At 40.0% G+C, this 25,084-nt stretch overlaps 1 protein-coding gene across 3 annotated transcripts in view; it reads left to right on the top strand.

Moving 5' to 3' along the window:
• Positions 1-25,084, top strand: part of LOC128688736 (E3 ubiquitin-protein ligase Mdm2) — an 84,326-nt gene that overhangs the window by 5,149 nt on the left and 54,093 nt on the right. For 2 of the 3 annotated variants that reach the window (XM_070084455.1, XM_070084456.1), the window contains exon 2: positions 16,485-16,781. In XM_070084455.1, the coding sequence (XP_069940556.1) occupies positions 16,491-16,781 (291 nt within the window). In that variant the 5' untranslated portion in view covers positions 16,485-16,490. Of the gene's footprint in view, positions 1-8,271; positions 8,961-16,484; positions 16,782-25,084 lie in introns of those variants that run through there. The other variant, XM_070084457.1, reaches the window with a different exon arrangement.

The following is a 25,084-nucleotide window of genomic DNA, read 5'->3' as shown; positions in this document are numbered from 1 at the left end:
TTCCAGTGGAATTCCAGGCATGACAAAATACTTCAATAATTTCCCTATCAACTCTATAGCTTATTTATCTATCAGAATTCATCTAATGTGACATAATAAACAATATTAATAGCATAGAAACATGATATATACACTAGAATGAATAAAGTACGTGTCATTACGTTTGTGGCTAGTGGTTAGGTTAGATAAGGTTTGTCAGGAAACAGGACAAGTGTTTCCTGACACGGGTCTTGGTCAGATGATTCAAATTCAAATTCAAATTCAAAGTTTATTCTCTATAAAGATTACAATGTTGAATTTACAGAATTTGGTTGTTGTGTGGTTTACATGTAGTTAAATAATGATTACAGAGTGTACCACTAAAACGCCTAGCGTGGCTAGGCACTTCGGGCTGACTTACCTGGAGTTTACCTGGAGAGAGTTCCGGGGGTCAACGCCCCCGCGGCCCGGTCTGTGACCAGGCCTCCTGGTGGATCAGAGCCTGATCAACCAGGCTGTTGCTGCTGGCTGCACGCAAACCAACGTACGAGCCACAGCCCGGCTGATCAGGAACTGACTTTAGGTGCTTGTCCAGTGCCAGCTTGAAGACTGCCAGGGGTCTGTTGGTAATCCTCCTTATGTGTGCTGGGAGGCAGTTGAACAGTCTCGGGCCCCTGACACTTATTGTATGGTCTCTTAACGTGCTAGTGACACCCCTGCTTTTCATTGGGGGGATGGTGCATCGTCTGCCAAGTCTTTTGCTTTCGTAGTGAGTGATTTTCGTGTGCAAGTTCGGTACTAGTCCCTCTAGGATTTTCCAGGTGTATATAATCATGTATCTCTCCCTCCTGCGTTCCAGGGAATACAGGTTTAGGAACCTCAAGCGCTCCCAGTATTTGAGGTGTTTTATCTCCGTTATGCGCGCCGTGAAAGTTCTCTGTACATTTTCTAGGTCGGCAATTTCACCTGCCTTGAAAGGTGCTGTTAGTGTGCACCAGTATTCCAGCCTAGATAGAAGAAGTGACCTGAAGAGTGTCATCATGGGCTTGGCCTCCCTAGTTTTGAAGGTTCTCATTATCCATCCTGTCATTTTTCTAGCAGATGCGATTGATACAATGTTATGGTCCTTGAAGGTGAGATCCTCCGACATGATCACTCCCAGGTCTTTGATGTTGGTGTTTCGCTCTATTTTGTGGTCAGAATTTGTTTTGTACTCTGATGAAGATTTAATTTCCTCATGTTTACCACATCTGAGTAATTTAAATTTCTCATCGTTGAACTTCATATTGTTTTCTGCAGCCCACTGAAAGATTTGGTTGATGTCCGCCTGGAGCCTTGCAGTGTCTGCAATGGAAGACACTGTCATGCAGATTCGGGTGTCATCTGCAAAGGAAGACACGGTGCTGTGGCTGACATCCTTGTCTATGTCGGATATGAGGATGAGGAACAAGATGGGAGCGAGTACTGTGCCTTGTGGAACAGAGCTTTTCACCGTAGCTGCCTCGGACTTTACTCTGTTGACTACTACTCTCTGTGTTCTGTTAGTGAGGAAATTATAGATCCATCGACCGACTTTTCCTGTTATTCCTTTAGCACGCATTTTGTGCGCTATTACGCCATGGTCACACTTGTCGAAGGCTTTTGCAAAGTCTGTATATATTACATCTGCATTCTTTTTGTCTTCTAGTGCATTTAGGACCTTGTCATAGTGATCCAATAGTTGAGACAGACAGGAGCGACCTGTCCTAAACCCATGTTGCCCTGGGTTGTGTAACTGATGGGTTTCTAGATGGGTGGTGATCTTGCTTCTTAGGACCCTTTCAAAGATTTTTATGATATGGGATGTTAGTGCTATTGGTCTGTACTTCTTTGCTGTTGCTTTACTGCCCCCTTTGTGGAGTGGGGCTATGTCTGTTGTTTTTAGTAACTGTGGGATGACCCCCGTGTCCATGCTCCCTCTCCATAGGATGGAAAAGGCTCGTGATAGGGGTTTCTTGCAGTTCTTGATGAACACAGAGTTCCATGAGTCTGGCCCTGGGGCAGAGTGCATGGGCATGTCATTTATCGCCTGTTCGAAGTCATTTGGCGTCAGGATAACATCGGATAGGCTTGTGTTAATCAAATTTTATGGCTCTCTCATAAAAAATTCATTTTGATCTTCGACTCTCAGTCTGGTTAGCGGCTTGCTAAAAACTGAGTCATATTGGGACTTGAGTAGTTCACTCATTTCCTTGCTGTCATCTGTGTAGGACCCATCTTGTTTAAGTAGGGGCCCAATACTGGACGTTGTTCTCGATTTTGATTTGGCGTAGGAGAAGAAATACTTTGGGTTTCTTTTGATTTCATTTATGGCTTTTAGTTCTTCCCGCGATTCCTGGCTCCTAAAGGATTCTTTTAGCTTAAGTTCGATGCTTGCTATTTCTCTGACCAGTGTCTCCCTAAGCATTTCAGATATATTGACCTCTTTTAGCTGCTCTGTTATTCTTTTCTGTCGCCTGTAAAGGGAGCGCCTGTCTCTTTCTATTTTACATCTGCTCCTCCTTTTTCTTAGAGGAATAAGCCTTGTGCATACATCGAGTGCCACCGAGTTAATCTGTTCTATGCATAAGTTGGGGTCTGTGTTGCTTAATATTTCTTCCCAGTTATATCGGTTAGGACTTGGTTTACTTGGTCGCACTTTATGTTTTTGTTATTGAAGTTGAATTTGGTGAATGCTCCCTCGTGACTAGTCTCATTATGTCGGTCTGGGGCTCCACGCATACATGTCTGAACCTCGATTATGTTGTTATCTGAGTACAGTGGACCCCCGGTTAACGATATTTTTTCACTCCAGAAGTATGTTCAGGTGCCAGTACTGACCGAATTTGTTCCCATAAGGAATATTGTGAAGTAGATTAGTCCATTTCAGACCCCCAAACATACACGTACAAACGCACTTACACAAATACACTTACATAATTGGTCGCATTTGGAGGTGATCGTTATGCGGGGGTCCACTGTATATTGTTTTTGATATGGTGACATTTCTTATTAGATCATCATTGTTAGTGAAGATGAGGTCTAGTGTATTCTCCAGTCTAGTAGGCTCTATTATTTTCTGGTTTAAATTGAATTTTGTGCAGAGATTTAAAAGTTCGTGTGAGTGTGAGTTTTCATCAGAGCTGCCTCCTGGTGTTATTTCTGCAACAATATTATATGCTACATTCCTCCATTTTAGGTGCCTTAAGTTGAAATCCCCCAGGAGCAAGATGTTGGGTGCAGGAGCTGGAAGATTTTCCAGACAGTGGTCAATTTTTAACAGCTGTTCCTGGAATTGCTGGGATGTTGCATCCGGAGGCTTGTAGACTACCACAATGACTAGGTTTTGGTTCTCGACCTTTACTGCTAAAACTTCCACTACATCATTTGAGGCATTAAGCAGTTCTGTGCAAACAAATGACTCTGCAATGTACAGGCCAACCCCCCCCCCCCTTTGCCTGTTCACTCTGTCACATCTGTATAGGTTGTAACCTGGGATCCATATTTCGTTGTCCAAGTGATCCTTTATGTGGGTCTCAGTGAAAGCCGCGAACATTGCCTTTGCCTCTGCAAGCAGTCCACGGATGAAAGGTATTTTGTTGTTTGTTGCTGGCTTTAGACCCTGTATATTTGCAAAGAAGAATGTTATCGGACTGGTGGTATTGTTGGTACTGGGGGGGGATTTTTTTCCGGCATTAGTATCTGTATCTGTTGGTTTGGAGTCGAGGCCATCGACTGTGGTTCCACTCCAGGAATGACTGGATTTGGTGTACGATTTCTGCCATTTCCTGCCAGTTTTTTTTCCTTCCTGGCACTAAAAAACCTCTCCCTCTTGAGTGGCTGTGGCTACCAAGGTTTTCCCATGGCCTGGATGTTTTGTATCTTTTTGTCCCCTTTAGATGGTATGCCTGGCAATTTAAGTTATAGCACAGTCTTTCCTGTACTGAAGAGGTACACAGTTCAGGGTGAAAAAACTTACAGGAAGGGAGTTTGCATTTTTCTGTTGTCATATGGGCATGGACTTAGTTTAATTATTTTAAAATATTACAAATTATGAGGTAAGTTGGTATTATGGCTAAGTGACTAAATACTAGTTTGTAAGTTTAGCAATGTGAATGCTTTTGTTTTGGCACAGTACATAGTTTCAGTATTGGAGTATCATAGGATTCATTATTTTAAGATTGAGATTAATATTTCTGTTTATGGTCAAATGGGTGAGTGAGTGTAAGTGTGAACCACCAGGCGGTATTCGTGTAGTTAGTTGATGGGGTTTATCAGGGAGATAAGATGTTTTCTAATGGTAGTTTTGAAGGTGATGAATGTGTCTGCAGTTCTAGAGTTCTCAGGTAGGGTGTTCCAGATTTTGGGGCCTTTGACATACATTGAATTTTTGTAAAGGTTTAGTCGGACATGGGGAATGTCGTAGAGATGTTTGTGTCTGGTGTTATGCCTGTGGGTTCTGTCACAACTATCAAGAAAGCGTTTTAGGTCAAGGTTGATATTGGAGTTTAAGGTCCTGTAGATGTAGATTGCACAGTAGTAAGTGTGGATGTACTGAACAGGGAGTAAGTTTAGATCTATGAAGAGTGGGGGGGGGGTGTTGCTAGGGATGGGATTTAGTGATTATTCATACTGCAGCTTTTTGTTGGGTTATTATTGGCTTTAGGTGTGTTGCTGCAGTTGATCCCCAAGCACAAATAGCATAGGTGAGGTATGGATAAATAAGTGAGTGGTATAGTGTGAGAAGGGCATTTTGCGGCACGTAGTATCGTATCTTGGAGAGGATCCCAACTGTTTTGGATACTTTTTTGGTTATGTATTGGATATGGGTGCTGAAATTCAGGTTGTTGTCAAGGTATAGGCCTAGGAATTTGCCCTCGTTATGTCGATCTTAATGTTAATTTGTGCATCTCCTGCTCTGCTACCAAACATAATATAGTAGGTTTTGTCAGTGTTAAGCGTAAGTTTATTGGCTGTCATCCAAGTCGATATTTTGATCAGCTCCTCATTAACAATGGTGTTGAGGGTGGCAAGATTAGGGTGAGAGATGACATAAGTCGTGTTGTCAGCAAAGAGAATGGGTTTCAGGTGTTGGGATACGTTTGGAAGATCATTGATGTATATGAGGAAGAGCAGAGGACCAAGGACACTTCCCTGTGGAACTCCAGTATCAAGTGGCCGTGTTGTTGATGCTGTGTCTTTAACGGTAACATACTGATATCTATTAGTAAGGTAAGATTTAAAATAAGCAAGCGCATGGCCTCTTATACCGTAATGGTCAAGTTTGTGGAGTAGGATGTCGTGGTCTACTGTGTCAAAAGCTTTTCTTAGGTCAAAAATTCCTAGTGGATATTCCTTATTTTCCAATGCTGTGTAAAGCAGATCTAGCATTTTTATGATTGCATCATTAGTGCTTTTATTTTTCCTAAATCCAAATTGGCAGGGGTTGAGTATGTTTTGTGCTGTTATAGATGAATATAGTCTCCTGTGCACGAGTTTCTCAAAGATTTTGGATAGCAATGGTAAGTTTGATATTGGCCTATAGTTGTTTAAGTCTGTAGGGTCACCACCTTTGTGTATTGGTGTAACCCTTGCCATCTTGAGTAGTTTTGGGAAGGTGCTAGTTTCTAGTGACTTGTTAAAAAGTAATGAAATAGCATGTGAAAGGATATGGGCCGCTCGCTTGTACAGTAATGGTGGGACATTAGACAGATTCCCTGAGTTGTTTTTAAGTGACTTTATAATCTCGGTGACTTCCGAGGGCTCAGTTGGTGCAAGATAGAAGGAATTTGGGAAATTCCCATCTAGGTAGTCCCTGGCATGGGCATTAGTATGTGGGATTTTATTGGCGAGATTAGATCCTATGGTTGAGAAGAAGTCGTTTATCTTGTTAGCTGTGTCAGTGGGATGTAGTGGTGTTTCATTAGGTTTAGTTAGGACAATATTCTTGGTTTTATTCAGTTTGTGGGTCCCTAGAAAATGAGAGAGTGTTCTCCAGGTCTTTTTTATATCTCCTCTAGTGTCTGTGAATCTACTGGAGTAGTATAGTTGTTTGGCTTTCTTTATTACTTTGGTGAGAGCTGATGAATAGTGTTTAAGAATATCTTTGTGTATTAAGCCCTGTCTATATTGCTTTTCATATTGGTGTTTCTTGTCAGTGGATTTCAGAATGGTGCTGGTTAGCCATGGGCAACCAAGCCGTTTGTTTGTGATCTGTTTCGTTTTTATAGGACAATGTTTGTTGTATAGTCTAAGTAATTTGTTAAGAAAAATGTCTGTCCATTCATCAATACCATTGGCCTTGGAGAATTCTGTAGGCCAGTCAACAATCTCGAGGTCAGTTGTGAACTTCCTTATTGAGGCCTCGTCATGGAGTCTAAATGAGACTTTGTTGTATTCAAGTGGTGGTTTATTAATGTTTGTCAGGAGGAAGGTAGGGTAGTGGTCTGTAGTGCTATCTGTGATTATCCCTGATTTAAGGGGGGCTAGTATATTGGTCCATATGTGGTCTATTATGGTTGCACTTGTCTCAGTGACCCTGGTTGGTTTAGTTATTTATTTATTTATTTATAATTTGAGCACACTTACAGAGGTACAAAAAAATACAGAAGAGCAGCATGCCAAAGCCACTTATACTATGCATAGCATTACGGGCTGGCTTAAAATTAACTTAAGATTAACTAAGCAATGATGAAATCAGTAAAAAACATTAATGTAAACTGATTACTATAAAGCTCAAGTGAGTATTACAAAGACAGGTCATATGGTTGCATGCATTGTTGTAAATTCAGTAGAATGGAGTATTCTGTTAGGTAGTGTATTTAAAAAATAATAAAGTTAGATTGGGTTTTAGGTTTAACATTTATGTGATATAATTGTGAGAAACATTTAAGATATACAATTTATAAGGTTCAGTTATTCAGTATTTATTTGGTTTTGGGTGAGTAAGTGATCTTTGAGAAGAGACTTGAATTTATAAACAGGTAGTGTTTCTTTTATATTTACAGGTAATGGTATGAGAAGTGTGTTGTTCATATTGTTGATGAAATCAGTTACAGGCTGATCATCTAGTAAGCCAAGGTTGATGTTGAAGTCTCCAGCTAAGAGAAGGTGGTGCTTATTCATTTGTCTGTTTGTTATTAGTGACTTTAATTTCTCACTGAAATTTGGGATGTTTGTGTGAGGTATCTGGTAAATGGCACCGATTGTTATAGGTGTCTTAAGGTTTTTTACAGTAAAATTAGCAAAAATGTATTCCCCTTATTCATCACTAAAGCAAGTGGTGCTAGTACAAGATAGTTGGTTAGAGTAATAGATTGCAATACCACCCCCAACTTGGTTTGGTCTGCAGTTGTGAATTGCTGTGTATCCTGGTAGAGGGTAGATATCTATTGTGTCCTGCTTAAGCCAGGTCTCAGTAAGAATAATGCAGGAGAAGGGTGTCTTTAGTGATTCAAGGAGTGCCAGGAGGTCATCATAGTGTTTGCTTAAGGATCTGATGTTGTAGTTAAGTACTGATAGACTTTTAGCATTGTTTAGGATAGTGCTGGCTTGTGATGCTGTGTAATAAAGGCAGTTACTTTCCAATAGGTTTTGATTGTGTGTCAGATTATGGAGGTTTAGATCAGGGTCAACGTGATCAATCATCTTCTAGGTTTAAATTATGGTTATTTATATCCTGAGTTATGTGTTGAGTTCTAGTACTGATATCTGTAGTGGTGGGAAGCTTGGATAAGTATATAGCTAGAGTATTTTGGTCATATAGAGTATAGTCACTACTACACATAATGAAGTTGATGTTGTCTATGTGTTGTGCTGGAATGAACTAAAGTACAACTAGGTATAAACTAGTAATATAAAAATACAAATTTAAAATAGAACAAGACTCTCACTTGTAATTGCACTAAGCCTTAGTGCAATTATATTAGACCTTAGTGACTAAGGTCTAATATAATGACTTTTGTGGAGATGATGACCCGCCTTTGGGATTTTTGGTCATCTGACCAAGGCCTTTCGCTGGCTTACCGGTCCACCCCTTTAACCCTTAAACAGTCCAAACTTACATATACGTTTTTTCAACATTTGAAAGTATGTAAAAAAATGTACATCATCTTTTTTTTTTTACAGCTGAAAATGTGTAAAAAACTATTTGGACCGTTTAAGGGTTAAAAATTATGGTCAGTTATAACCATTTTAATTATTCTGTGGCTAGTGGTGGTGACAGTGGCCATTGTTGTTGTTACCAGGGTACAAGGTTGTTTTCAAGGTACAAGGTCTGCCACTGCTACCTCAAAATATCTGCTCCCACTTTTCCTAGCGTGTTGAAGAGATTTCCAGTATGTGAAGGTTGAGGGGCAGTGCCAGTCGGACGGGTATTGGAAGGTGACGTCATTTGTTTGCTCTTGAACATCACCGAAGAATCAAACATTTCTGCTGCTTTGATCTCAATTTCAAGGTATTTTTCGTCATGAAACCAATCAAAATCATATCTGTTTCTTTAGTATATTTTCCATTCTATGAAATGAGGCCAAGAAAACGAGAATACAAACATAACCATATGAAAATATACCACTAAGGGGAGGCTAATGGCTGAGAAGTAAAATCCATTATTTATGATCCAAATTCTTTCATTATTGGTGTACGTTAAGAAGCATTTTTCCAACGTACATTGCCCAGGTTTCAATAAGATAGCCCAACAAACAACTGGGATCAAATTCCCTAGAGCAAGAGCCCCTCACCAGCATCAAGGAACCTCCCTTGAGGCCCGCTCATATCTGGAAATTTCTCTCGCGTCTGGAAGCAAAAAATCGACCGAGTGACTGCTCGTATCTCGAAAAACTCGCACATAGCTTTAAGACGAGGTATGACAAAGCTCAGGAAGCAGAGAGAGAGAGAGGACCTAGTAGCGATCAGTGAAGAGGTGGGGCCAGGAGCTTAGTCTTGACCCCTGCAGCCACAATTAGGTGAGTAGTACTCGTAAGTAGAGGTTCCACTGTACTAGTAATCATAATTTAGCTTTAAGGCTGCCCAAAATGCCTTGCATAATAAGCTTTCTATAAAATAGTTTATATATGTCAGTCACCCTATTTGTATAAAACAGACATGCCTCACTAATGCAGTACTTCGCTAAAACAGCGCTTTTCATTTATATTCATGTTTATTATTTTGGGCTGTGATGCGCACATCAGCTGACCAGTGCCGTTTTGTTACCTGAGCTCAGTCTGTTTAGAGCATTTGTGCACTTGTGACAAAGATCCAATGAACATTGCAGAAATGACAATGAAGGATTTGGAACACTACGTTGGCTTACTTAATAGTAGTGGGAGGCTTAATTAAAGAGGATTGACCTCAATTTTGAAAGAAGTTCTGTAGTGGATAAAATACTATCAAACAGTATAGTACGCTACAAAATGAAGCTTCAGTCATGAGGCGAACTTCTTTGTTGTTTCGTATTAGAAAGTGACACAGCCACCCCATCCTTCAGCAGCAACTAGCCCTACCATTCAATAACTGTCATTCAGTGTGCTATTGCACACTTAACCCTTTCAGGGTTTCAGCCGTACTAGTATGGTTTACGCACCGGGTCCTTGACGTACTAGTACGCATAAATTCTAGCACCTTCAAATCTTGCGGGAAAAGGCTGGTAGGCCTAGATGTGAGAGAATGGGTGTGTGTGGTCAGTGTGCGCGGTAGAAAAAAAATCTGTGACCCAGTGGCGCATTGTGGGAACGCCATTTTAGTAGACTTTGTTCGCCATGCCTCGCAGTAAGAAGCTCCTCACTCCTCGGCGAATTGGGACACTGGAACAGATGGAAGTACCAGTGAAGATGAGTTTCAAGGTTTTGGTGAGGTTTTGACCGAAACTAATGACCATAATATCGGTAATAGTGAGGAAAACCCAGACGACCCTCAGCCTTCCTCCTCTGCTGCTGGGCTGTCTTGTTCACGTTCAGTCGTACCAGAATCAAAGTGGAAACTCCTATTTTCCCAAATCCCGGACTAAGATGTGAGCATTGGAGATGATAGTGATAGCGAATATGAACTACAAGCTCTTGAAACCAGTTCCAGTAGTGATAGTGAAGTCCATTATTCTCCAGTGAAGCGTCGGTATATACGACGATATATGTACTCTGGTAGTGTGCCATATGCTATTCCAAGGGGAAGGAGTACATCTTGGAGTACATCCCGTGGCTGTACAACAGGAACAGACAGTGACAATGACGATGATAGTGTTGCATTTGGGATGGAAAATGTGCATGGTGGTGGTAGTGGTGGTGCCGGTGGTGAGGCACCAGCAGTGGGCCATGCTGCCACCCACACCGCTGCCTCAGCTGATCTACAACAAAGGCCACCATCCCCCACCCACCCACCACACCAGCCTCCACAACCACCTGTCATTGTCCAATACCCACCAGCAGACCACACCTGGGATTGTCAGGAAGCTATCAATTTTGTTCCAAATCCCCACCAGTTTGATGAAAGCCAATGGAATACGGCCATGTTGTACACTGGGGAACAATGCCGCTGAACTGGAATGTTTCGAGTTATTCTTTGACGAACCCCTGATGGAAATTATTGTCAGGGGAAAGTAACAGATACTACGAGTACACCATGGCAAACACAATGCTTTCACCAAGCTCACGGCTACACAGGTGGAAGGAGACAACTGTGGCTGAGATGTATCTTTTCTTTGCCACAATAATGCTTATGCCACATGTGTATAAGTACAGTGGACCCCCGGTTAACGATTTTAATCCGTGCAAGAGGGATAATTGTTATGCGAAATAATCGTTATGCGAATGAATTTTCCCCATAAGAAATAATGGAAATAAAATTAATCCGTGCAAGACGCCCAAAAGTATGAAAAAAATTTTTTTTTACCACATGAAATGTTAATTTTAATACACACAAACTGAAAAAGGCATGCACAATTACATGACACTTACTTTTATTGAAGATCTGGTGATGATTGATGGGATGGGAGGAGGGGAGAGCATTATCTTCTTACTGTTTAGAAGGGGAATCCCCTTCCATTACGACTTGAGGTAGCAAGTCCTTTTCCGGGGTTACTTCCCTTCTTCTTTTAATGCCACTAGGACCAGCTTGAGAGTCACTGGACCTCTGTCGCACAACAAATCTGTCCATAGAGCTCTGTACCTCCCGTTCCTTTACGATTTGTCTAAAATGGGCCACAACATTGTCATTGAAATAGTCACCAGCATGGCTTGCAACAGCTGTGTCAGGGTGATTTTCATCTATAAAGGTTTGCAGTTCAACCCACTGTGCACACATTTCCTTAATCTTTGAAGTAGGCACAATGGATTCCACAACTGGCATAGGCTTCTCAGGGTTAGCCCCAAACCCTTCAAAATCTTTCTTAATTTCCATACTAATTCTCACCCTTTTTACCACAGGGTTGGCACTAGAAGCTTTCTTGGGGCCCATGGTCACTTATTTTCCAGAAACAGCACCGAAAACACTGTAATAATACGAAATATTCCGAGTGTATGCTTGGATGTTACCGCGGAGGCTGGCTGGTAAACAATGGGACGGCCGGCACATGTGAGGCTGGCTGAGGGCACATTGGACGCGTCTCGGACGAAAATCGGTAAGCGGGTTTTTAATCGGTATGCGCGGCAAAAATTTTGCGATAAAAGTAATCGGTATGTGGAAAAATCGCTATGTGATGCCATCGTTATGCGGGGGTCCACTGTACAGTGTGAAATCATACTGGTCAACAGACCGCCTGATTGCAACCCCAGGTTTCAGTGATATAATGGGAGTGAATCGATTTGTGCTACTATTACGTATGCTTCACTTCTCAGACAAAACCAGGCCTGACAGAAACGACAGGTTATATAAGATTAGGAATGTGTTTGTGTATCTGAAAGAGAAATTCAATATGTATTTTTATCCCTTCAGGAAGCTTGTAATTGACGAGTCTTTGATTCTGTTCAAAGGAAGACTCTTTCAAGCAGTACATACCAGGCAAGAGGAAATGCTTTGGTATAAAGTTGTTTGTGCTTTGTGATTGTTACAGTGGTCTGGTATTAGATATTATTGTATACACTGGAAGTAATACTTTGCAAAATACCAGGAAGTTATTGGGCATCTCTGGTGATGTGGTTAGAACAATGATAGAACCATACCTTGGTAAGGGGCATATATTATATACTGATAACTGGTACACAAGCCCCTCAATCAGTGATTTTTTGCTAGTGAACATGACAGATGTGTGTGGCACAGTGCGTGCAAATCGTAAATATATGCCCAGGTTTGACGCTGGCACTTGTAAAGGTGAGGTTCAGGCGTTTGCTGCCAGTGACATCATGGCCTTTCGGTGGCATGACAAACAAGATGTCACTGTTGTCATCAGTTCACCCTAACGAAATGACAAACGCTGGCAGGCAGCATAGAGAGAACAATGAACCCATTTTAAAACCTGCAGCTGTGATTGATTACACCCTCAATATTCAAATTCAAAGTTTATTCTCTATAAGTATTACAATGCTGAGTATACGGAATTTGGTTATTGTGTGGTTTACATGTAGTAAAATAATAATTACAGAGTGTACCACTAGAATGCCTAGCATGGCTAGGCATTTTGGGCAGACTTATATTAAATCTTAGGTTTAAAATGTTACAAAATTATGAGGTAAGTTGGTATTATGGCTAAGTGACTAAATACTAGTTGTGAGTTTAGCAATGTGAATGCTTTTGTTTTGGCACTATACATAGTTTCAGTATTGGAGTATCACAGGCCAACTTATGACTAGTTAAGATTCATTATTTTGAGATTGAGATTGATATTTCTGTTTATGGACAAATGGGTGAGTGAGTGCAAGTGTGAACCACCAGGTGGTATTCGTATTATTAGTTGACAGGGTGTATCAGGGAGATAAGATGTTTTCTGATGGTAGTTTTGAAGTTGATGACTGTGTCTGCAGTTTTGGAATTTTCAGGTAGGGTGTTCCAGATTTTAGGGCCTTTGACATACATTGAATTTTTGTAAAGGTTTAGTCGGACACGGGGAATGTCATAGAGATGTTTGTGTCTGGTGTTGTGCCTGTGGGTTCTGTCACAACTATCAAGAAAGCATTTTAGGTCAAGGTTAATATTGGAATTTAAGGTCCTGTATATGTAGATTGCACAGTAGTAAGTGTGGATGTACTGAACAGGGAGTAAGTTTAGATCTATGAAGAGTGGGGGGGTGTGTTGCCAGGGATGGGATTTAGTGATTATTCTTACTGCGGCTTTTGTTGGGTTATTATTGGCTTTAGGTGTGTTGCTGCAGTTGAACCCCAAGCACAGATAGCATAGGTGAGGTATGGATATATAAGTGAATGGTATAGTGTGAGAAGGGCAGTTTGCGGCACGTAGTATCGTATCTTGGAGAGGATCCCAACCGTTTTGGATACTTTTTTGGTTATGTGTTGGATATGGGTGCTGAAGTTCAGGTTGTTGTCAAGGTATAGGCCTAGGAATTTGCCCTCATTATGCCTGGCAATTAGAGTGTTGTCAATCTTAATGTTAATTTGCGCATCTCCTGCTCTGCTACCAAACATAATGTAGTAGGTTTTGTCAACGTTAAGCGTAAGTTTATTGGCTGTCATCCAAGTCGATATTTTGATCAGTTCCTCATTAACAATGGTGTTGAGGGTTGCAAGATTAGGGTGAGAGATGACATAAGTCGTGTCGTCAGCAAAGAGAATGGGGTTCAGGTGTCGAGATACGTTTGGAAGATCATTGATGTATATGAGGAAGAGCAGGGGACCAAGGACACTTCCCTGCGGAACTCCAGTATCAAGTGGCTGTGTTGTTGATGCTGTGTCTTTAATGGTGACATACTGATACCTATTAGTAAGGTAAGATTTGAAATATGCAAGCGCATGGCCTCTTATACCATAATGGTCAAGTTTGTGGAGTAGGATGCCGTGGTCTACTGTGTCAAAAGCTTTTCTTAGGTCAATAAAAATTCCTAGTGGATATTCCTTATTTTCCAATGCTGTGTAAAGCAGATCTAGCATTTTTAGCATTTCTAGCTCAGTGGACAAATATGACATGCAGATTGGGTTTGCTGATTGTGTTTGCAAGAGCTATAAGTGGCACATAAAACTCTTTTTCCATCTTCTGGACATTTCCATGCTCAATGCTTATAATATAATAAAAGATAAAGAATCACACACAAAGTGGGAGTTGTCACAGCTGCTCTTTGCTGATGACACTGTGCTCTTGGGAGATTCTGAAGAGAAGTTGCAGAGATTGGTGGATGAATTTGGTAGGGTGTGCAAAAGAAGAAAATTAAAGGTGAATACAGGAAAGAGTAAGGTTATGAGGTTAACAAAAAGATTAGGTGATGAAAGATTGAATATCAGATTGGAGGGAGAGAGTATGGAGGAGGTGAATGTATTCAGATATTTGGGAGTGGACGTGTCAGCGGATGGGTCTATGAAAGATGAGGTGAATCATAGAATTGATGAGGGAAAAAGAGTGAGTGGTGCACTTAGGAGTCTGTGGAGACAAAGAACTTTGTCCTTGGAGGCAAAGAGGGGAATGTATGAGAGTATAGTTTTACCAACGCTCTTATATGGGTGTGAAGCATGGGTGATGAATGTTGCAGCGAGGAGAAGGCTGGAGGCAGTGGAGATGTCATGTCTGAGGGCAATGTGTGGTGTGAATATAATGCAGAGAATTCGTAGTTTGGAAGTTAGGAGGAGGTGCGGGATTACCAAAACTGTTGTCCAGAGGGCTGAGGAAGGGTTGTTGAGGTGGTTCGGACATGTAGAGAGAATGGAGCGAAACAGAATGACTTCAAGAGTGTATCAGTCTGTAGTGGAAGGAAGGCGGGGTAGGGGTCGGCCTAGGAAAGGTTGGAGAGAGGGGGTAAAGGAGGTTTTGTGTGCGAGGGGCTTGGACTTCCAGCAGGTATGCATGAGCGTGTTTGATAGGAGTGAATGGAGACAAATTGTTTTTAATACTTGACGTGCTGTTGGAGTGTGAGCAAAGTAACATTTATGAAGGGGTTCAGGGAAACCGGCAGGCCGGACTTGAGTCCTGGAGATGGGAAGTACAGTGCCTGCACTCTGAAGGAGGGGTGTTAATGTTGCAGTTTAAAAACTGTAGTGTAAAGCACCCTTCTGGCAAGACAGTGATGGAGTGAATGATGGTGAAAGTTTTTCTTTTTCGGGCCACCCTGCCTTGGTGGGAATCGGCCAGTGTGATAATAAAAAAATAAAAATAAGATGAGGACCAGAAACAAACCATCATATGGCGAATTCTGTTTGTCTGTCATCAGACAAATAGTATTCAAGTACCAAGGAACAACACCTGCAATAGACTGTCCACTAAATTATCAACAACTACCTTCTCATCTGAAGCATGGTGATCACCTCCTAGTAAAACTGCCTGCTACTGCTTTCAAGAAAAAGGCTCAGAAGAGGTGTTATGTCTGTGCACATACAAAAAAGCGCCCATAACAATGCAGAGACACTCGCTTTATGTGTGAGGAGTGTAAAACACTACTGTGCATGACACCATGTTTCAGAGACTTCTACAGGCTGCAGAACTTCTAGAAACATTCCCTTTGACTGTATATGTGTATATAAAATATAGAAAAATAGTAATAAACAACATTTTATATCATTTGTGTGTGAAAACAATTATAAACAATATAAGGACAACAGTGTTTGTGGAGTTATTGTGTAGTAAATAAAGAGAAAAAACTTACAAAATAGTGCTAATATTGGTCTCACAGGCCATAAAAGTTACTTGGAAAAAAAATTAAAAAATAATAGAAAATAGTACCTAAAAAAACAAAAAAAAATAATACCGGGTGACGGCAGTCAGCGATGTTACCATATACCGGGCATTTTCTGTCAACTTCATGCCTCCATATCAAGGTAAGTATTGATGGTAAAAAATTTTTGTTTAGCCTATAATGTTTAGAAAAAAAACTTTATCTTTTCATAAGAAAAAATAATATTTTTTTTTTTTTTTAAATTTGGGGGACCCTGAGAACAAGTCTCTGAGAGGGCCTGTGGACCCTGAAAGGGTTAATGATAGTGTGCTATTGCACACTTAATTATAATGTATGTTTTTAGGCTTTTATATGCACTGGCAATTGAAAAAAGGCTGTGATTTGCTTTAAAGTGATATTCACTTTACAGTGGTGGTCTGGAACCTAACCTGCCGTATTAGTGAGGTATGCCTGTATACTGTATTCCACCTTATGGAAATAAAGTTTGTTTGTTTGTTCATTAAACAGTAGTTGTTTTATTCACCCCTATTGCAGTTTTTTCTTTTGCAGAGAGACTAGATTATCTGAGTATAATTTATGTAATCTTGATTACAACATGCAGAGCCATGTCCAAAAGTTTTGTAAGTACACCACTGTGTACTACTTAGTAAGACTTTGACAGTACATCATTTATAAAAAATTGGCATTAATGAACAGCTTAATAATGAAGTGATGTGATATGTTTCAACAGGTAAGGATGCAGAAGAATGAGAGCTCAACTAGCATCTTAACAAGAACACAGTCAGCAAATGTGCAACATAATGACCATGAGGAAAATGCCTCCAGTGATTCCTCATCTCAGTGTACCGTTAATTTTGAAAGGTCTGCAGAGCTTCGTAGTCATATGAGGGGACGTAAAGAGGATGGAGACGGCAATAAAGATGAAGCATCAGTGGCTCGTTTTTCAAGCTTGTTTTACCTCAGTCCATCTCTGATAGAGACATTTGCTGCCTTAGGAGGTACAAGCAAGGCTTATACATTTAATGAGGTAATAATTACTGTATACTCTCTATAATCTATTCTCTGGCTATTCATCATTTACTGTATTATCTACTTGTGATATATACGGTCAAGATAATAACTACATATACATTATAACACTATAAGCTTTATAAAAATCTTTTGAGTAGTAACATATATGCTACCAGTTACTGGGTATTGCATCCTGGCCCTGGGCCAGGTTTTCCTCTTGACTACCTGGTCAACCAACCTGTTCATACCAGCATCCTGCAGGCACACACATGCTTCTCACACCTGAGCAATCTCATTTTATACATACAGCCTCTCTTCACTTAGCGATATACTTGTTTACCAATGACTTGGAGTTAAAACGGGCTCTGTGACCAGTAAGCATACTTAACCCTTTCAGGGTCCGTCCCGTAGATCTACGGCTTTACGTTCAGGGTCCAAACCGTAGATCTATGCCATGAGCTCAGCTCACTCTGATAAACTGTGAGTGGTACATTTGGGCCTAGATATGAGAGAATACATCTATGTGGTATGTGTGCACCACATAAAACAGATCCTGCAGCACACTGTGTATAATGAGAGAAAAAAATGAAATCATGATTTTTCGATTAAAACAGCAACTTTGCAGTGTTTTTTCGTATGTTTTTTATAGTTGTATTTGCGATTTCTTGGTCTCATTTGATAGAATGGAAGACATATTACAGAAATAGAGATGATTTTGATTGGTTTTAGCACTGGAAATGGCTTGAAACTGAGCTCAAAGTAGTAGAAATGTTAAATTTTTGCCGATATTCAAGAGTAAACAAACGACCTCACACGTCTAATACACGCCAGCTGGTGGGTCTAATATACATTCACAAATATGGTGATGATATTTATACAATTATTACAGTATTGCATAACAGTAAATCTTCTATTTTTTGGTGTGAATAAAAATTCATTATGTGAATAAAAAATCAAAATGGAATTTATTTGTAAAGCCTCAAAACATAACTAATGAACAGAGGAAATGTTAGTTTAGTGCCAGGAATGCCTACATTGTTCATTCTGGACCCTATTTTGAAATTGGAATATTTTGAACTTTGTATTAAATTGGCCAAATTAACAATTTCCGATCACTTTATTTTGTAGTTGAAATAGTTGACTTGGCAATTTCTTGTGCTCAATCGATAGAATAGAAGTAATACTAGTGAAATAGCTAAGAATTTGGTTGATTGGAATAATGTAATTGGCCTAAAATGGGAGTCAAAGTCGGCAAAATCGCCGATTCGTAAATATCACTGACACATCAAAATTCGCGAGAGCATAATTTCGTCAATTTTCCACCAAATTTCGTACTTTTTGTTTTATTACCTTCACAAAAAGATTCTCTACGATTTCATAAGAAAAAATAACAAATTTTTTTTTTTTAAATTCTTGGACACTGGTGCGTGACTCCAGATTTGGGCCTTGGACCCTGAAAGGGTTAATGTACATTAGAGTTGATTTCCTCTATTCTGTTTATTACACTATACAGTACATTTCTGTATAAACATTTAAAATTACACCAGAAATGCTATAAATGATGCAAAGGTGGCATTAAAATAATATTAAAGATGGTTGACACAAACCCATTACCATTACAGTATGCTCCTCACTTGGTGACGAATTCATTTACCAATGTTGTCTTAGGAACGGAACTCTGTCGTTAAGTGAGGAGAGGGTGGGTATGTGGGTGGGTGGGTATGTGGGTGGGTGGGTATGTGGGTGGGTGGGTATGTGGGTGGGTGGGTATGTGGGTGGGTGGGTGAGTGGGTGGGTGGGTGGGTGAGTGGGTGGGTGAGTGGGTGGGTGAGTGGGTGTGTGTGTGGGTGTGTGTGGGTGTGTGTGTGGGTGTGTGTGTGGGTGTGTGGGTGTGTGTGTGGGTGTGTGTGTGTGTGTCTGTGTGTGTGTGTGTGTGTGTGTGTGTGTGTGTGTGTGTGTGTGTGTGTGTGTGTCTACTCACCTATTTGTGGTTGCAGGGGTCGATTCATTGTGTGTGTGTGTCTACTCACCTCGTTGTACTGACCTAGTTGAGGTTGCAGGGGTCGAATCCAAGCTCCTGGCCCTGCCTCTTCACTGGTCGCCACTAGGTCACTCTCCCTGAACCGTGAGCTTTATCATACCTCTGCTTAAAGCTATGTATCGATCCTGCCCCCACTACATCGCTTCCCAAACTATTCCACTTCCTGACTACTCTGTGGCTGAAGAAATACTTCCTAACATTCCTGTGATTCATCTGTGTCTTCAGCTTCCAACTGTGTCCCCTTGTTGCTGTGTCCCATCTCTGGAACATCCTGTCTTTGTTCACCTTGTCAATTCCTCTCAGTATTTTGTATGTCGTTATCATGTCCCCCTACCTTTCCTGTCCTCCAGTGTCGTCAGGTTGATTTCCCTTAACCTCTCCTCGTAGGACATACCTCTTAGCTCTGGGACTAGTCTTGTTGCAAACCTTTGCACTTTCTCTAGTTTCTTTACGTGCTTGGCTAGATGTGGGTTCCAAACTGGTGCCGCATACTCCGATATGGGCCTAACGTACACGGTGTACAGGGTCCTGAACAATTCCTTATTAAGATGTCGGAATGCTGTTCTGAGGTTTGCTAGGCGCCTATATGCTGCAGCAGTTATTTGGTTGATGTGCACTTCAGGAGATGTGCCTGGTGTTATACTCACCCCAAGATCTTTTTCCTTGAGTGAGGTTTGTAGTCTCTGGCCCCCTAGACTGTACTCTGTCTGCTCAGTGTGTGTGTGTGTGTGTGTGTGTGTGTGTGTGTGTGTGTGTGTGTGTGTGTGTGTGTGTGTGAGTGTGAGTGTGAGTGTGAGTGAGTGAGTGAGTGTGAGTGAGTGATTTTACGTGGTAGTTATGTTCCAGAAACGTCATGCTTGATAAACTTTAGAATTTGGGGAAAAATAAGGTTATGTTCCTAGGACCCCCCAAAAATGACAAACAACTTTTTTAGGTCTTCAGATCTTATAAACTAGAAATGATTACGTAATTGTTGTTCATTGTCGTGGTGTATTATGTCTTTTCTAGTGCTTAAGGCTACAAATACAACAGAAATAATAGTATTTCTCACCTTAAATTGTGGGTGCTGGTGTTTGTTGATGATTGTGAAGAGAATGGAGAGTTATGCTATGGCCCTACTGGGCTAAGGTGGATGGTAAAGGTTCTGGTACTAAAGTTGATAGTTATACTGGAGTGTGCATAAATTCTGTAATGGATCTCTGGGCTCTTTTACCCAGCAGTACATTATACACCTGACAATAAGACGTCAGCTGCTCTAGACCCTGTTTCAGAGCATTGCTTCTAGATTTGTCAGGGTCCTCTTCAATGAAAGAGTCTAACTTTGTCAGTAATTCAAGTCAATCAGACAAGTCATTCAGAAAGTCAAGTCAGTTTAGTCAGTAAGGTGTCAGCCAAGTCGGTAAGTTTAATGAGTCAAGTCAGTAAGTCAGGTCAGTCAAATCAGTCCAGTAAGTCAGTCCAGTCAGTAAGTTAGTTTCTGTACAACTCGCAAGAATTCAAGATGAGTACAGGAATTATCAAGAATGCATATAAGCTGTGCATATATTACCAGACTTCAGAAATATTGATGCTTGAACCCGTCAATAACAAGGCTTCAGTCACCCATGGTGACTAGTTAGACAACCAAATGAAAATCAAAGCATTTTTATCTTTCCACTTCAAAGGACAGGGATTCTTAGGGCAATACATAAGCATGGGTCTGCACTTTAAATTCACCTGATGGATTGGTGCACAGCAGCAAGCTAAAAATGACCCTGTCTTGAGTTCAGGTGCAATTTTTCTTTTGCATGCCGATGGAAGTTCTAGGCATCTTCCAAAATAATCATAGCTTATTAGCATTAAACACTTGATTTGGGGCATAGCCACCCTTAAAAATAATTTCCTGTATCTTGGAAGGAAGAGTCCCTACAGCTGTATGGGTCAGCAGATGTACTCTTACCACTAATCTTTGTTATAAAGCCTACTGTGCTCTTTAGAATTACTGAACCATCCATGACTTTCTGTTGTGCTCCCACGCTGTTTGATAGTACGATAAGGCTTTCTCATGAATAATAAGATAATTAAGTGGCATTTTTCATGTTTTCTGCTTAATCCTGTTATTTAGCATTTTATTAGTTTTATTTAGCTGTATTGACTGCTTTTCCCATTTTTTCAACAGGTCACAGTTTGTTATTCTTCACACAAGCTCTTCTCCTTACGTCTCAGATAAAACGTATTGATGATTTTCTCACACAATAGGCTCAGGCTGCATCCATCATATGTGCACCACCTTTGAGTATACAGCAGGGCCCCGCTTTATGGCATTTTGCTTTCGGCGTTCCACTAATATGGTCATTTCAAATTATGACCAAAACTCGCTATACGGCTCCCCCCACCTGACTTTCTAATACGGTCACTGTGCCCCACTCGGTTTGTTTACATTCTCCATGAGATCCGTAAGCACTAAGTCTCTCCATTATGTCTGGAAACTCCAAAATTTCAAGTGTTTTTAAAAATTATTTCATATTTTATATATACTCTGATAATTATACTTGTTCACCACAACCTATATTAGTCCCTTTTTATTATAATTTTAAACTATAATTCTAACTTTAAAAAATTACCTTTATAGTACTACCTACTATCATATTCCCAAGCTCTATTATATGATCATCACTTTATTTGTATTAGTCCCTTAGCTCATTATTTTACATTTGTTAAATAATTCAGGTGCTCTTTTTTAGCTTAAGACTATTTACTTTGTTTTATACTTAATTCTAACTATAGATTCACTACAAATCTTATGATTACAAGCATTGATCCTGATACCAACCTCTTATTTAATGACTTAAATGAATCAAACAGTTACTGTAATTACTACACTGCAGAACAATCAAAGGCACTTCTCAGTGCCAACAACAACATAACTATCTTTAACTACAATATCAGATCTTTAAGCAAGCATTACGATGACCTCATAGCATTACTAAATTCCTTACATGCCAATATGTCTATCATTACACTAACTGAAACCTGGCTAAAGCCTGATAGTACAGATGTCTATGCCATTCCTGGTTACACAGCCATACACAACTGTAGGCCAGACCAACAAGGGGGTGGCACAGCCATATACTACTCAGACCAACTAGAATGTATCACTAATACTTGCACAAGGGATGAACATGGGGAATATATAATAGCTAAATTCAAATCCAAATACCTACAAAAACCTCTCACATTGATAAACATCTACAGAGTTCCACAGTCAAACAGCCAATTTAGTCAAAATCTAGGAAGTATGATAACTGATGCACGCATGAACAAAGATCACTTACTACTCTCAGGTGACTTCAATATAAATCTCCTGCAAGACCAGGACCCCCATGTTACTGAATTCACAAACACAATGAGTAACTGTATGTTACTACCAACAGTAACAAAACCTACAAGAGTTACAGAGACTAGTGTTTCCCTACTTGACCACATCTGGACCAACACCATATCCCCTTTAAAATCAGGCATAATTACAGATAATACCACAGACCACTACCCTACTTTCCTCATAACAACTCTTGGTAAACTACCCCAAGACACTACTAAAGTCACCTTCAGACTTCACAATGAGGCAGCCATTAATAACTTCACAACAGCATTAGCAAACATTGATTGGCACACTGAGCTAGAAATCTATACAGATATTGACGAATGTATTAATAATTTTCTAAAAAAGACCCAATACCTCTATAACAAGCACTGCCCTAAAAAAACTAAACAGATGACAGCAAAGAGACTGAACAGTCCCTGGCTAACACCCAGCATTCTCAAATCCATAAATACAAAACACCAATATGAAAAACAGTACAGAATGGGTCACATAACCAGAGACCAAACAAAACGTTACTCGTCAATCCTAACCAGCCTGATAAGAAGGGCAAAAAAATTGTATTATGAGAACAGATTATCCAACTTACGAGGTGATATAAAAAAGACCTGGAAAACCCTATCAGAAATTCTGGGAACAAAAAAGATATCACGAAATAGCGAAATAAAATTAGCAAAATCAGATGAACCCCAACTCCCACCAACAGAAACAGCAAACAGACTCAATGATTTCTTCTCCACTATAGGACAAAACCTTGCCAATAAAATCCCAAGCTCAGATACCCCACCAAATGACTACCTCACCGGCAACTACCCGAACACACTGTTCCTAGCTCCGACTAACCCATACGAAGTCTCGCTTATTATCAATGCACTAAAAAACAAGGCAGGAGATTTAAGTACCTTACCACCCTTTATATACAAAAAAGTGTCACAAGTGCTATCTCCAATCATTGCAACACTCTTTAACAAATCCATTGAATCCTCCACCTTCCCTACAGTACTCAAAATAGCAAGGGTCACCCCGATCCACAAAGGAGGAGACCAAACAGAGTTGAATAACTATAGGCTAATATCCAACTTACACCCTCTCTCAAAAATCTTTGAAAAATTAATTCATAAACGAATCTACTCCTACCTTATCTCCCAAAACATACTCAACCCCTGCCAATTTGGATTCAGGCCTAATAAAAATACTAATGATGCTATTATACACATGCTAGAACATATATACACTGCAGTAGAGAAAAAAGAAGTCCCACTGGGGATCTTCATTGACTTACGTAAAGCTTTTGATACAGTTGACCATGACTTGCTCCACGTAAAATTGTCACACTATGGTATAAGAGGGCACTCCCTCAACTACCTCAAGTCATACCTCAGCAACAGAAGCCAATATGTGTACGCAAATGGGGCAAACTCTTCTGCGCAACCAATTACAGTTGGTGTCCCACAGGGAAGTGTCCTTGGCCCTCTTCTCTTTCTCCTATACATAAATGACCTTCCAAATGCTTCGCAATTACTCAAACCCACACTATTTGCAGATGACACTACATACGTCTTCTCTCACCCAAGCCCAGTCACACTAGCCAATACTGTAAATACCGAATTACAGAAAATATCTACCTGGATGAGGACTAACAAACTTACACTAAACATTGACAAAACCTACTTCATTCAGTTTGGTAACAGAGCTACAGATGTCCCTCTTAACATAATGATAAACGGATCACCTATCACAAAGCTAACAGAGGGAAAATTCTTAGGAATCCACCTTGATAATAGACTCAAATTTCATACACATATACAACAAATTTCTAAGAAAATTTCCAAGACTGTAGGCATACTATCGAAGATACGGTACTATGTTCCACAGTCAGCCCTCCTGGCCCTATATCACTCTCTTATTTACCCCTATCTCACCTATGGAATTTGTGCATGGGGCTCAACAACAATTAACCATCTCAGACCACTAATTACCCAACAAAAGGCTGCAGTTAGAATGATAACAAATTCTCACTACAGGCAGCACACTCCACCAATATTCAATACACTAAACCTACTCACCATACAAAACATCCATACTTATTACTGCACCTATTACATACATAGAACACTTAACTCTGATATTAACCCTCCCCTCAAACATCTCCTTGCCAACCTCAACAGAACACATGACCATAACACAAGGCACAGATCACTCTTTGATGTTCCTCGTGTTCATCTCACACTATGCAAAAACTCAATGCACATAAAAGGCCCTAAAATCTGGAATTCATTACCTGTAAATATAAAAGAAACACTACCTGTTTATAAATTCAAGTCTCTACTCAAAGATCACTTACTCACCCAAAACCAAATAAATACTGAATAACTGAACCTTATAAATTGTATATCTTAAATGTTTCTCACAATTATATCACATAAATGTTAAACCTAAAACCGAATCTAACTTTATTATTTTTTAAATACACTACCTAACAGAATCCTTCATATGACTGAATGCAACCATATGACCTGTCTTTGTAATACTCACTTGTGCTTTATAGTAATCTGTTTACATTAATGTTTTATCACTGACTTCATCATTGCTTAGTTAATCTTAAGTTAATTTTAAGCCAGCCCGTAATACTATGCATAGTATAAGTGGCTTTGGCATGCTGCTCTTATCTGTATTTTTTTTTTGTACCTCTGTATGTGTGCTCAAATTTATAATAAATAAATAAAATAAATAAATAAATGTATACCTGTACCTAAATACATTTACATACTGTGCTTGCATGCAGGTACACATTAAAATCAGTAAGAGTGTCTTATGTCTCGAGATGTCATATTAGTAATGATAATAATGATCACCGAGTTTCATTTAAATGTCGTATATTACGTTAATATACACATTTTCATTAATCCATCTATGA

This window comes from Cherax quadricarinatus, chromosome 13 (genome assembly GCF_038502225.1).
Source record: "Cherax quadricarinatus isolate ZL_2023a chromosome 13, ASM3850222v1, whole genome shotgun sequence".
NCBI classification, from domain to species: domain Eukaryota; kingdom Metazoa; phylum Arthropoda; class Malacostraca; order Decapoda; family Parastacidae; genus Cherax; species Cherax quadricarinatus.
The sequence above is the reverse complement of the archived record's forward strand: the minus strand, read 5'-3'. Positions and strand labels throughout refer to the sequence as shown.